The sequence below is a fragment of the Myotis brandtii genome, unplaced genomic scaffold (assembly GCF_000412655.1).
Source record: "Myotis brandtii unplaced genomic scaffold, ASM41265v1 scaffold569, whole genome shotgun sequence".
In the NCBI taxonomy this organism is placed as follows: Eukaryota; Metazoa; Chordata; class Mammalia; order Chiroptera; family Vespertilionidae; genus Myotis; species Myotis brandtii.
The window spans coordinates 976611-989853 of NW_005370127.1; the positions used below are offsets into that span (position 1 = coordinate 976611).

The 13243-nt window shown below is 34.8% G+C and overlaps 1 protein-coding gene across 1 annotated transcript in view; it reads left to right on the forward strand.

Moving 5' to 3' along the window:
* LOC106723580 (N-alpha-acetyltransferase 16, NatA auxiliary subunit-like) overlaps positions 1–13243 on the forward strand; it is a 20407-nt gene that overhangs the window by 1504 nt on the left and 5660 nt on the right. The window contains exons 2-7 of the mRNA XM_014549741.1: positions 424–552; positions 6197–6410; positions 7091–7284; positions 9591–9699; positions 10402–10500; positions 10838–10981. Of these exons, the coding sequence (XP_014405227.1) occupies positions 424–552; positions 6197–6410; positions 7091–7284; positions 9591–9699; positions 10402–10500; positions 10838–10981 (889 nt within the window). The remainder of the gene's footprint in view (positions 1–423; positions 553–6196; positions 6411–7090; positions 7285–9590; positions 9700–10401; positions 10501–10837; positions 10982–13243) is intronic.

Genomic DNA, 13243 nt, shown 5'->3' on the forward strand with positions numbered 1-13243 from the left:
TTTAGCTCTGGGGCCTCGCTGCTGAAAACATAGATACAATGTTGCGGTCCGAGCCCGGCTGAATGGAAGCCCTTTTCTGGGGTTTTGTTTAGCTTCTTATTTGCAACATAGTATATAGTTGCTTAGAGTTGCAACTGAGAGGCTGGCAAGTTAGGCGGAGAACGTTGGAATCTGCAGCAAGCAAGCCTCCCTGCTCGCTTCAGTGCCTGGCTGCCAGCCGCCATCTTGGCTGACAGTTAATTTGCATATACTCACTGATTAGCCAATGAAAAGGGTAGCGGTCGTACGCCAATTACGATGTTTCTCTTTTATTAGTGTAGATTGCTATTGTCATAATATTTGTAGCTATAGTTGTAAAAGAGAAAATGAGATATTTTGAATCTCTTTTATTACTTCTTATATTAATGAATGCTTGTATTTCAGGAAGGAACATCTGCCATGGAAAATCTAAATGAAATGCAGTGTATGTGGTTTCAAACAGAGTGCATTTTAGCTTATCAGCGTTTGGGGAGATATGGGGATGCCTTGAAAAAATGCCATGAAGTAGAAAGGGTAAGTTGATAGAATTTTGACTTTATTTTTCTCTTGTAAAGTGATGGAAAAAAGCAGGTATTTTTCTACATGGGATCATCTACCTTTTTTATCTACTTTGGAAATTTCACTGTGAAAATTTTTGACCTTTAGTCTTTCAAACATTCAGAGGTTGTGAATAAATGATTGCTTTTGTTTATCCTCAAATGGTTATGATTTCAACATCTCCATATTTTTGTCTAAAGGAAGAAGTAAAAGATTAATTTAGTAAGTCATTATTGCTATTAATAACATATATTCAAAATCTCTACTCCCTAATTGGGCCATTATTTGATTTTCATTACTAGCCTAGAAGGACACACGAGCTGATGGTCATCTCTTTTCCCTTTATGTCAGGATCTGCTCAGTAGTCAGCCTCTCTCCAGTTTGTCTTCCCAGGATATTTGTTCTCACATTCAGTACTTTGTACAGCAGTCTGTGACTGATTTGCTGGCTTATTTTTATTACTTGCTTTTAGGATGATGTGTGTGATGTGCCTTAGTGAGGGGCCTTTTCTTTTCCTTTGTGTGAATTTTGTTTCCTGTTCTTTGTCATCTCTGAAGCACTCTCCTTCCAAATGGACAACAGGAGGAAAAGAGCCACAAATGCACCCCTGAGGCAGTCCTCAGCAGCCCTCAGTTGGGCTCAATCGGCACCACTGTTCCCATGCTGACGCAGTATTAAACCGCAGGCATCATAGTCAGGTGAGCCTGAAGTCTGCACTCTGGCAGTCACTTTGGCCTTTTTCCCATATGAAATTTCTGAGGTTACCCAAAGGAAAGGCTAAATAAATTTTAGGGGGTGGCTTTTGATGGGAACTGGAGCTAGGATTATACCTGAGCCCTTTTATAAATAACCTAGTTCTTGCTTTGTTTTCTTTTCTTTTTAAGCCTGGGCTTATATCTCTGGGAACTATTTTCATCTCCTTGAAAATATAAAGCCCTTGGATGATAAGTGAACTATTCAGGAAATATCCAAATATTGTGTAAATCAGGCTCTTCTGTGATACAAACGTAGATCACTAGCTTGATGACTGTTACTTTAAAACATTGTTTGTAATTAGGAAAGATCCATTTTTCATTAACCAAGACATTCTTGGTGAGAGACAGATTGTTTACTTATGGATCAGTAATTCCAGCAGGACCATAACTGGAAATTTATTAGATTTTCTGTGAAAATGAAATTTGAATATCCTTAGGATCATTATAATTATGAACTTTCCAGCTTCATTCCATTCCTCCTAACATTAATAACTATATTACTAATTGCTTTTTAATATTTTTGAAGGTTGTTAGACTATGATTTCATTACTAGGTTTTATTTAGATATTTTACCTTGAATTTTTAGTGATTTTGGCTGAGTAACATGAAGTAAAATTCTGTAATGTCAGAGATTAAGTACAGTTGACACTTGAACATTGAGGGCCCTTGGGGCGCTAACCCCTTTGCAGTTGAAAATCATCGTATAACTACTGTGTGTCCTTTGCATATGTGGATTTCAAACCATGGATCAAAAATAGAGTTGACCTTTGAACAACATGGGTTTGAACTGCACAGGTATTCTTTATACACAGATTTTTAAAAATGATAAAAACCTATGTTCAAGAATCAGCTGTACTTCTAGTTCAAAAAACATGATTTGACAAAGCATTTTTGAAGAAAAAAAAGTATAGGAAATCATTGGTTGAGATTAAAACAGGGCAAAAATCATAACCATCTGGTCATTATACATAATTATTATTGCTAGAATCTCTACTGTATTTAGGATTTGCCTTTGGTGCTTTAGAGTAGAAGAAACTAGAAGCAAATAAACAAGAGCCTATTCTTATGTTACTTGTTAGTCTTTTCATAGTGAATTCATACTGAAAGTAAGACGTAACTCATCTAGTGGTTATATATGAGTGCCTAATACAAATAGGGTGATTAAAACTTGTTGACTGACTCTGCTTCTAAAATTAATTTCTAATACAATTAATGTAATCTAAAAAATTCTTAATGATGTAATTGTAAGGATTTAGGAGTAATTACTGAATTAAAAGATTTATTATGATAGGTATCTGCATGAGTTACTTTTGTTCCTGAGTTTAAAATACTTTAGTAAAGAAATGAGCACCTTTCAAAAATAAAACTTTGTCGTTTACTTTCTAAATAAAAGGTCAGTTAATAGAGAGATAAGTTCAAATAAGGGGCTAAGTCTTGTGCCTTTTAGAACTCCTTCCAGCATTCTTTCATTGAGGCAGTTTCAGTTGGGACACATATTGCTGTGAGCTCTTACTAACTGGATTTGAAATGTTAGAATTCTAGAATGGCCCAGTGTAGTACTTTTTCTGTCTTTATCTTGCCCCCCTTATAGGATTTTAGGATTATGTATACAGGTTATATAGAGAGAGTCTAACTCAATATGATGTTTAGAACTTGAGTTTTATTCAACACAAAGCAAAACAACTGCCTTTAAAATATTGGATATAAACTTGTGCTCAGAATAAAATTTTAAACTATTTTATCTTTCAAGAATTGAATTTTCGCCTGGCCGGCGTGGCTCAGTGGTTGAGCGTCAACCATGTGAGTCAGGTGATCATAATTTGATTTCTGGTCAGGGCACATGCCTGGGTTGCAGGCTTGATCCCCAGTATGGGACGTGCGGAAGGCAACCAATCAATGATTATCTCTCATCATTGATGTTTCTATCTCTCTTTCCCTCTCCTTTCCTCTCTGAAATCAATTTTAAAAAGACCTGAATTTTCTTTTCCTGTTTTTCAGATTGATTTTATTTTAGTGTACTGATTTGTATCTGAAACAGAGCAATAATACATATTTCGAAAACTTTTTGATAAGATGTAGGATTTCTGATGGCTCACAACTATAGGAAGTTCATAACTTTTATCTTCTAGTGCATCCTAATCTTTATCAAATTGACACATGCTTTATAATGGCAGATTCTCTCTATATAAAGAAAATAGTGTTGCTTATTATCCTCTTTGGTCTAGTTATTACTATATTTTAATTCCAGAGGTTTTTGTTGTATTTCTTTGTGTGGGTTCTTATTAGTGTACTCCAGTAACTCTGAGAAGGAATGGGTAGATGAATCTGGGTCAGAAGCGAGGGCCTCATAGCAAATGCCTAATGAAAACCACACTCTTAAGCTCTGAATAGTATTTCTTACTTCTTTGCTGACTTGTCTTACTTTGATTCAAGCCTAACTTTGGAATTTAAGCAATTCCTGCATTACTACTTCCTATCACTAAGAAAAAGAAAGAGAAAGAACTAGTGTTTATGATGAGGGAAGCATTGAGTTAGGGCATAAACAGTATGTTAAAATTTGGGTACCTAGAGTCTACGGTGAGCTAAGTGATCTTATCATGTTCATGTTTGATCAAAGTGCAGGAAAACTAACTTTATCTGTTTGTGTTACCTAGTATATTTTTATGTTTTATAAATTTGGAGATCTGAAAGTCAACCCAAGATGTGGTACAAGGGAGATATTTGTGGTAATTAGACATTATGTATCTTGATTGTGGTATTGGTTACTCGAATCTAAAAAACTGTACACACAAGTTGTACCAATGCCAGTCTTTTGGTTTTGATATTGTATTATAGTTATGTAGGATGTAGCCTTTTGGGGGAAACTGAGGGAAGAGTGTATAGAACATCTCCATACTACCTTGCAACTTCCTCTGTATCTATAATTATTCCAAATAAAAAGTTAAAAAATAGAAAATCAACCTAAGATTATTTAGTTGTTTTTAAGTAGGATTCTCCAAACATGGTTTCTTCCAAAAGCAAAATTATTTTGTAGTACCTATGTTTTCAAGTTTAATCTAGTCATATCTGGTCTACCACCATTAGTTTATTTATTATAGAGTGATCAACATCCAAGTTTGGAGGGCTCAGCAAGTTCCTGAGACACAAGGTTTTCAGTGGAAAAACTGAAAGCCTCAGGCAAAGTGGATAAGTTGGTTACCCTATTTATGGAAGACATTAACTGGAGAGAGGCAGCCTGTGGGCTGTTACTGATCAAGAGGAGGCTTTAAATGTTTGTGATTCCTTCTGAGACTTGACTTAAAAAATCTATGTTTACTAATGCTGCTAGGAATATCTCTTGAAACGTGCTGCTTCTCAGCCTAAAAAAGGTCCTGTAACCTCTTAAAGTTTTTATCTCCATGAATTTTGGCACTGCAATTTTCCTTAGTCAGTTTTATTGAATTTTAAGATATTCTTACTGTGCTAGACATAACTTGATTGACATCAAGGAAGATCACGAACAACTTTATGAAATATATAATTCTTAAAAAAAAACACCAAGCTCGCTATTTATGAATTGGTTTGTGTTATTGATGGGAGGAATGCAATTTTCAAATATAATAACATCATTAAAGCATGATTCTTGAAGTAGTAAATAAAACTAATATGTTCATTTTTTTCTATTGTGTACATTTTCCACATTATGTACTTCTTATCTTAAAATTCTTCTTTTAAAATCTCAGGTACTTAATGTAATTCTGTGTATGGTGTGTTTCTAATTACCAAGACAACTAAAATTATCAAATGATATGGACACTAATGTGTCCTCTGCATGTTGAGTTACTAGGCGCCAGGATAGAGGGAATATGAAGTGTAGAAGAGCTTGCTCTGTATTGGTGTGTTGAATCATTATTTTTTCTGTTTTTGGAGAAGCTACTAGTAAAGTAGGAGGAAAAAAAAATGCAGGCAGAGATGCATGTAGGGAAGAAAATAAAAGTATAAATTGTTTCTAGGGAGTTAATCTTCTCCTTTCTATGTAAGAGATTGGTGCTTAAACTTTTGGGGGGCCATGGACCCTTTGAAATTAGATGAAAGCCTCAAACTCTCTCCTTAGGAAAATGTTATTAGGTTTATACATAGGCTTCATACTAAGAACCTTTGCTAAAATGGAATGTAGGTAGATTAATGGTAGCTTATTGAGCGAGAGAAACCCATAATGCTGTTTGTATAGCAGTTCACAGTTTAGAATGAACTTTAAAATATGTTCTTATTTGATCTTTAACAACCTTATGAAATTGGCAATATAGATGTTATTCCTAACTTAAGTAATCAAGGATCTAATTGAGGTCACATGCCTGATCAGCACCTGGTCTCTTGAATTAGCCAATATTGTGCTTATTGAGTGTCTGCTGTGTTGGGCCTTGTGCCAGGCAGTAGGGATAGACATGACAAGGCCTACTCTTGAAGAGCTCATAGTTGAGCAGAGCAGTCTGATTTGTAGACATTTTGTGTGAATCTATAGTATATAGTGTTCAGTCAGAGCTGTTTAACTCTGCCATGCTGATGTTTGAAGAATACCGAGGAGAAATGTTTCATTAAAATTAAAATATCAGTACATGCTAATTTCCAGGCTTAAAAATCTGACTTATTACATAGAAATTGAGTATCATCACAAAACATGATTTCTAGTGAATGATCATCAATTGTAGAAAGAAACTTCAGTTATATGCAAAGAACTTGTTGTCCTTCATAGTGTTAAACACTGAAGAGGACAAATAAGTGAAATTGTGACTGTTAAAAATGTTTTGGGGGATTTTTATGGTTTTCTTTTCAGAAGTAGACATTATTGACAATGTAAGAAATAATTTTGTGGTTTTGTTTTTAAGCATTTTCTTGAGATAACCGATGATCAATTTGACTTCCATACATACTGCATGAGAAAGATGACTCTTCGTGCCTATGTTGATCTTCTGAGATTAGAAGATATGCTCAGAAGACATGCCTTCTATTTCAAGGCTGCTAGATCAGCAATTGAAATATACTTGAAATTGTATGATAACCCCTTAACCAATGAAAACAAACAACAAGAAATAAATTCAGGTAACTGAGAAAGAACTATTTTTTAAAATTTGAAAAGAACACTACATTTAAGAATGTTATTAGTATAAACAATCCAGAAAAGTACATTATCAAATGGATGTGAAGACTGTGTGTGTGTGTGTGTGTGTGTGTGTGTGTGTGTGTGTGTGTGAAAAAAAAAATTGGGGGAAGACTTAGAAAAAGCGACAGGATGATGTTCTGTAGCTGATGCTTCTTAATCACCCCAATGCAATGACTTGGAATCTTTATTTTTATCTTCAGTAAGGCCAATTCAGGAAAAATAGAAATGTCTATTGGCTAGGCTCTTTAACATTATTATTATTATTAGTTTGTAACTGAAAAAGGCTTTGAGCTCCTAGGGAAAAATAATTATTCTTACAACTTCTAGTATCTAATAATGCTAATGAGAATATATAGCTTTCATTCACTAAAATGTTAATATCTAGGAATATTTGAAAAATAGCATAGAGGCAAGTTTCTGATCTTTCATTTGTGATATTTATGTGGTGTCTAGAGATCATAAGTGTGCTTATATACACTGTCTTATCCTTGAAATACTCTTAAGAGAGTAGTTGGTATCATCAGCCCCAAAAAGCTGTATTAATAGTTTGTATTGTATAAGAATATGAGAAAAAATGGAAACATTGACTCAGAATGTTTATGCATTTGGATATTTATAGAAAACCTGTCAGCTAAAGAATTGAAGAAAATGCTTAGCAAGCAGAGAAGAGCTCAGAAAAAGGCTAAATTAGAAGAAGAGAGAAAGCATGCGGAAAGGGAACGTCAACAAAAAAATCAAAAGAAAAAAAGGGATGATGAAGAAGAAGAAGCCAGTGGTCTCAAAGAAGAACTTATACCTGAAAAATTAGAAAGGGTGAGATGAATTTATCATGTCAATTTGGTAAAATTTATGTTAATTCTGTTCTGGCTATAAACATGTTTTATTTAAATTTATAAATCAGAAGCCATTTGTAACATTTTAAAAAAATATATTTTTATGATTTCAGAGAAAGAAAGAGAAACATCAATGATGAGATTCTCTGCCTCCTACATGCCCTCTACTGGGGATTAAGCCTACAACCCGGGCACGTGCCCTTGACAGGAATTGAACCTGGGACGCTTCAGTCCGCAGGCCAACGCTCTATCCACTAAGCCAAACTGGCTAAGGCCATTTGTAACATTACAAATGATATGCTGTAAATAATTTTTGAGTGATAATATGCGAATTTTGCTAATGCATATTATACATAGAATTGTAGTTGTGGTAGGCAGAATTATGACCCTCCAAAGGTGTCTGTGTTCTAAACCCTGGACCCTATGACTATATTAAATTTACATGGCAAAGGGGAATGAAGGTGGCAAATGGAATTTAAGGTTATACTTAGCTGGCCTTAAGATGGGAGATTAGCCTGGATTATCCAGGTGGGCTTAATGTAAATTCATAAGAGGCCCTTAAAAGTGGAAGAGGAAAGAAGGTAGGAGTGGTATGAGAAGGACTCCACCCCCTGTTGCTGGCCTAGAAGGTGATGGGAGGGGTGGGAAGAAGGCAGCTATAAGCAAAAGAATGTAGGCAGCCTTGAGAAGCTGAAAAACACATTAAAACATGTTCTCCCATAGAGCCTCTGAAAGAGAATGCAGTCTGGCTGACACTTGATTTTAAATCCAGAGAGACCCATATTTAACTTTTAACCTACAGAACTGCAAGATAATAAATTTGTGTTGTCTTAAGACGTTAAATTTTGTTAATTTGTTATAGCAGCAATACAGTTATCTATTATATATGGAAGCATTTCATATATCTTGCTAGGTATGTGTTAGCTACAAAGAATTAATTCTTCATCTCCAGGATTTAATTATTCAGAGACTAGATTTAGGGAAATATTTTTTTTTTCCTGTTTTATTTACTGTGAATTTTTAATTTGTTTTTACTTTTTAATTTGTTATTACTTTTTCTCTGTTATTTGATACAATTATATTTGTCTCCTTACTTTATATGTTTGTAGTATAAGGGGCTGTAATATACTTGGTGTAATATCTCCTTCAGTTGGTTATATAAAAAGATCTGTTGCAGGGATTCAGAACAAGTCACTCCAACATGTGCCTAAAGGCAGCCAAGACCTTGTAGACTTAAGAGAAATTCTGCCTCTTTTAACTACCTAGAACAGGGGTTCTCAACCTGTGGGTCGCGACCTCTTTGGGGGTCAAATGACCCTTTCACAGGGGTCGCCTAAGACCATCGGAAAACACATATATAATTACATATTGTTTTTGTGATTAATCACTATGCTTTAATTATGTTAAATTTCTAACAATGAAAATACATCCTGCATATCAGATATTCACATTACGATTCATAACAGTAGCAAAATTACAGTTATGAAGTAGCAACGAAAATAATTTTATGGTTGGGGGTCACCACAACATGAGGAACTGTATTAAAGGGTCGTGGCATTAGGAAGGTTGAGAACCACTGACCTAGAAGAATCGAATTAGGGGCCTTTCCCATAGTAAGAGATTATCAGAGATTACCTTTTTTGACCTCTCTATATAGCAGGGCAAACTACTAATTATTAAACATCTGCTCTTCTTACCTTCCTCCTTTCTGAAGACTCGAGGCGGTCCTTAACTCAGAATGTCATATATACCTCATTTTCCCTTTCTGTCTTTGAATCTTTCATGTATGTGGGATCTCTGTCTCATGTATACAGGGTTCCTGTATGTATGTATGTATGTATGGTATGTAATTAAATTTGGGCATTTTCTCTTGTTAATTTGTCTCATGTTTATTTGATTATTAGACCAACAGAAAAACCTTGAGGTTAGAGGAGAGTTTCTTCTTACTCCACACTGTAGAAATTATTTCAGATGTGTGTTAATATAAAATTTGGGGACAACCCTAACCGTTTTGGGTCAGTGGATAGAGCATCGGCCTGCAGACTGAAAGGTCCCAGGTTCGATTCCGGTCAAGGGCATGTACCTTGGTTGCGGGCACATCCCCAGTAGGGGGTGTGCAGGAGGCAGCTGATCGATGTTTCTCTCTCATCGATGTTTCTAACTCTCTATTCCTCTCCCTTGCTCTCTGTAACAAATCAATAAAATATATTTTTTTAAAAATTGGACAAATTTGACTTGTTTAGCTGTTTTTAAACTATAATAATTTTTCCTTCTGCTTCAAAATAGGTAGAAAGTCCGTTGGAAGAAGCTATCAAGTTCCTCACACCACTTAAGAACCTTGCTGCTGATAACATTGACACTCATCTATTAGCATTTGAAATATATTTTAGAAAAGGTAATGGTTTGAATTCAGTTTTTAATTATTTTTTATTTCTTTTTATTTTTAAATTAAATTTATTGGGATAACATTGGTTAAAAAGCCATACTGGTTTCAAGTGTACAACTCATCTGCATACTGCATCGTGTGCTCACCACCCAAAGTCAAGTCTTTTTCCATTCCCATGTTTCCCCCCTTAACCCGCTTCCACCTCCCACATCTCCCTTTTCCTCTGGCTATCACCATACTGCTGTCTGTCTCTCTGTGTGTGTGTGTGTGTGTGTACATATACATATATATTTCTTAATCTCTTAACCTTTTTTCATCTAGCCACCCTTAATTATATTGGTGGCCATATTCAATATAATCTTGTCCATTAGATCTATTTTTGTTTTTAGGGTTCCATTTCAACCTTCCAAAAATAATCTTAATCCTTTTTTCTTTTGCTACTCAAAACTTTACTGGGTAATAACTTAGAATATTATAATCAAATCCATTTTAAGAATAGTTTAAATAATCAAAATGTTTATCTAAAGCATTTCTTCATGATATTTTATGCTTTTCTTTAGAAAATTAAAGTTGTCCTTGAATTTTGCTTATAAGTATTATAGGAAAGTTAATGTTTTGTTACTGGATTTTAAGTGAGGCTAAAATAAAGTGAATAAAGTATCAGACATAAATACTGATCCTATTTATTTTTATTTATTTTTTCTGACACAGGGAAGTTTCTGTTAATGTTGCAGTCTGTCAAACGAGCTTTTGCCATAGACAGTAATAACCCATGGTTACATGAATGTCTAATTAAATTTTCTAACTCTGGTAAGTATAAACAAGATAACATTTATGTAAAAGCAGATGTGACAATTTAGCTATCTTCCATTAAGCTGCACATTAAAAGATTTACAAATTGTAAAGCAAAGAAAAAGATAATGTTTACAAAAAGCATTTAAAGGAAGGTAAGTTTATAAATTAAACATGCTTGCAAAGATAATGCTAGAAATTAGTGCATTTTTAAGCTAGAATGTATTTATATTCCAAAGGAGCAATAATATTTTCACTTTGTAAAATATGTCGAGCTTAATAAATGTATTTCAACTGATTTTGTTTCAAGGAACTGACCTAAATTTTTTAAATTTTCAAATATTTGTTTTTATAGTGTCTAACCATAGTAATCTTCCAGACATTGTGAGCAAAGTTCTATTTCAAGAAATGCAGAAGCTATTTTTCAACAAGGATTTGAAAAGTTTTAATGAGGATTTTCTCAAACATAATGCTACCTCTCTTCAGCATTTACTTTCAGGTTGGTATTTAAATCCTAGGGTTAAAATGTTTATGGAAAAAAGTTAGAATGTGATTTTAAAGAAAAGTTTGGAAAGATGTTTAACTTCACTAATTATCAGAGATAAATAAACACCAGGGATGCCCTCTTTCACCACTCTTGTTTAACATAGTTCTGGAAGCCTGGCCATCAGATAAGAAGAAGAAATAAAAGGCATCCAAATTGGAAAGGAGGAAGTAAAACTCTCATTATTTGCAGACGACGTGATACTGTACATAGAAAACTCTAAAGACTCCATCAAAAAACTATTAGATTTAAATGAATTTGGCAACTTAGCAGGACACAAAATTAACACCCAAAAATCCATAGCAGTTTTATATACCAATAATGAATTCTCAGAAAGAGAAACCAAAAAAAAAAAAATCCCATTTACCATCACAACAAAAAAATTAAGATACTTAGGAACAAACTTAACCAAGGAGGTAAAAGACCTGTACTCTGAAAACTATAGGATGCTGAAAAAAGAGAGAGAGGAAGATATAAACAAGTGGAAGAATATACCATGTTCATGGGTTGGTAGAATCAACATCATTAAAATGTCCGTTTTACCCAAAGCAATCTATGATTCAATGCAATCCCTATTAAAACACCAACAGCATATTTCACAGACCTAGAACAAACTCTCTAAAAATTTATATGGAACAAAAAATGACCCCAAATAGCTGCAATAATCTTGAGAAAGAAGAACAAAGTTGGAGGCATCACAATACCAGATATCAAGTTATACTACAAAGACACTGTGCTCAAAACATCCTGGTATTGGCACAAAAATAGGTATATAGATCAATGGAACAAAACAGAACCCAGAAATTAACCCAAGCCACTATGCTCAATTAATATTTGGCAAAGGAGGCAAGATCATACATTGGAGCAGAGACAGTCTCTTCAATAAAATGGTGTTGGGAAAATTGGACAGGTACATAAAAAAAAATGAAACTAGACCAACAACTTACACCATACACAAGAATAAACTCAAAATGGATAAAAGACTTAAATGTAAGACGTGAAACCATAAAAGTTCTAGAACAGGGGTGGGCAACCTTTCTGTGAGTGCGTGCCAAAACCAGCAAAATCTCTGACTCAAAATTTTTCTGCGTGCCAACCCTAATTTTTTGAGAACATGTTACGCCTGCTTGATATGTCTTAAGGTATACGTATATGAAGAACCTTGAAGAAATAATAAAATTCATTTGAGCGACAAAAACACAGTATATGATGATGAAAAATACACTTATTTTTTAATGTATACATGTACACTGATAGTCCGACAGAAAACTTTATGACTCCGTTTGATATTATCAGTGGGACTTTTGCTGCTGCATCACTGATGACAGAGATTTTACATCAGGTTTATATTTCGTGACCTTCAGAGATATGCACGAGCTACTACTTTCATCAGCCAGGCTACTCCTATTATGAGACTTAACAAAATTCATCACTGAGAACAAAGATTCACAAGCATATGTGGATGAAACCAAAACACTGGTCGGATCTAGGAAGGCAGGGAGAGTTAAGGCAGAGGCATAGAAATTGCTCTTCCCCTCTCTCGTCAATCCATGTCTATGGTCTTTAAGATAACTTGTTATGTAAAATTATTTATTTATCTAAGATGCACCTACACTGAATTTATCTGAAAAATAAAAAAGTCAAAATTAAGAAAAAAAATTGTAAATGGAAGATTATAAGAGAGGGTTTCGCGTGCCAGCAAAAGTTACTGGCGTGCCATGTTTGGCATGCGTGCCAGGGGTTGCCCACCCCTGTTCCAGAAGAAACCATAGGCATCAAAATCTCAGACATTGCTTGTAGCAGTATGTTTACCAATACATCTCCTAGGACAATGGAAACTATGGAGAAAATAAACAAATGGGACTACATGAAAATGAAACCATCAACAAAATAGCAAGAGAGCCTACTACATGGGAGAACATACTTGCCAATGATATCCTAATATATATAAAGAGCTAGGTGCCCAAACCGGCGACCGGTCACCATGAAGTGCATGGAGCACCTCTCGGTTCCTAGAGCGGGGAGCTTCCCGTAGCATCGCAGGGTGGCAGAGGCCATGCAACGGAGGCCAGGCTAGGCCTAGGGACCCTGACCACACACGATTTCGTGTGCGCTGGGTTTCTAGTATCTGATAAGAGGTTAATCTCCAAAATATATAGGGAACTCATACAACTTAAATGGAAGACAAACAATCCAATCAAAAAATGGGCAAAGGAC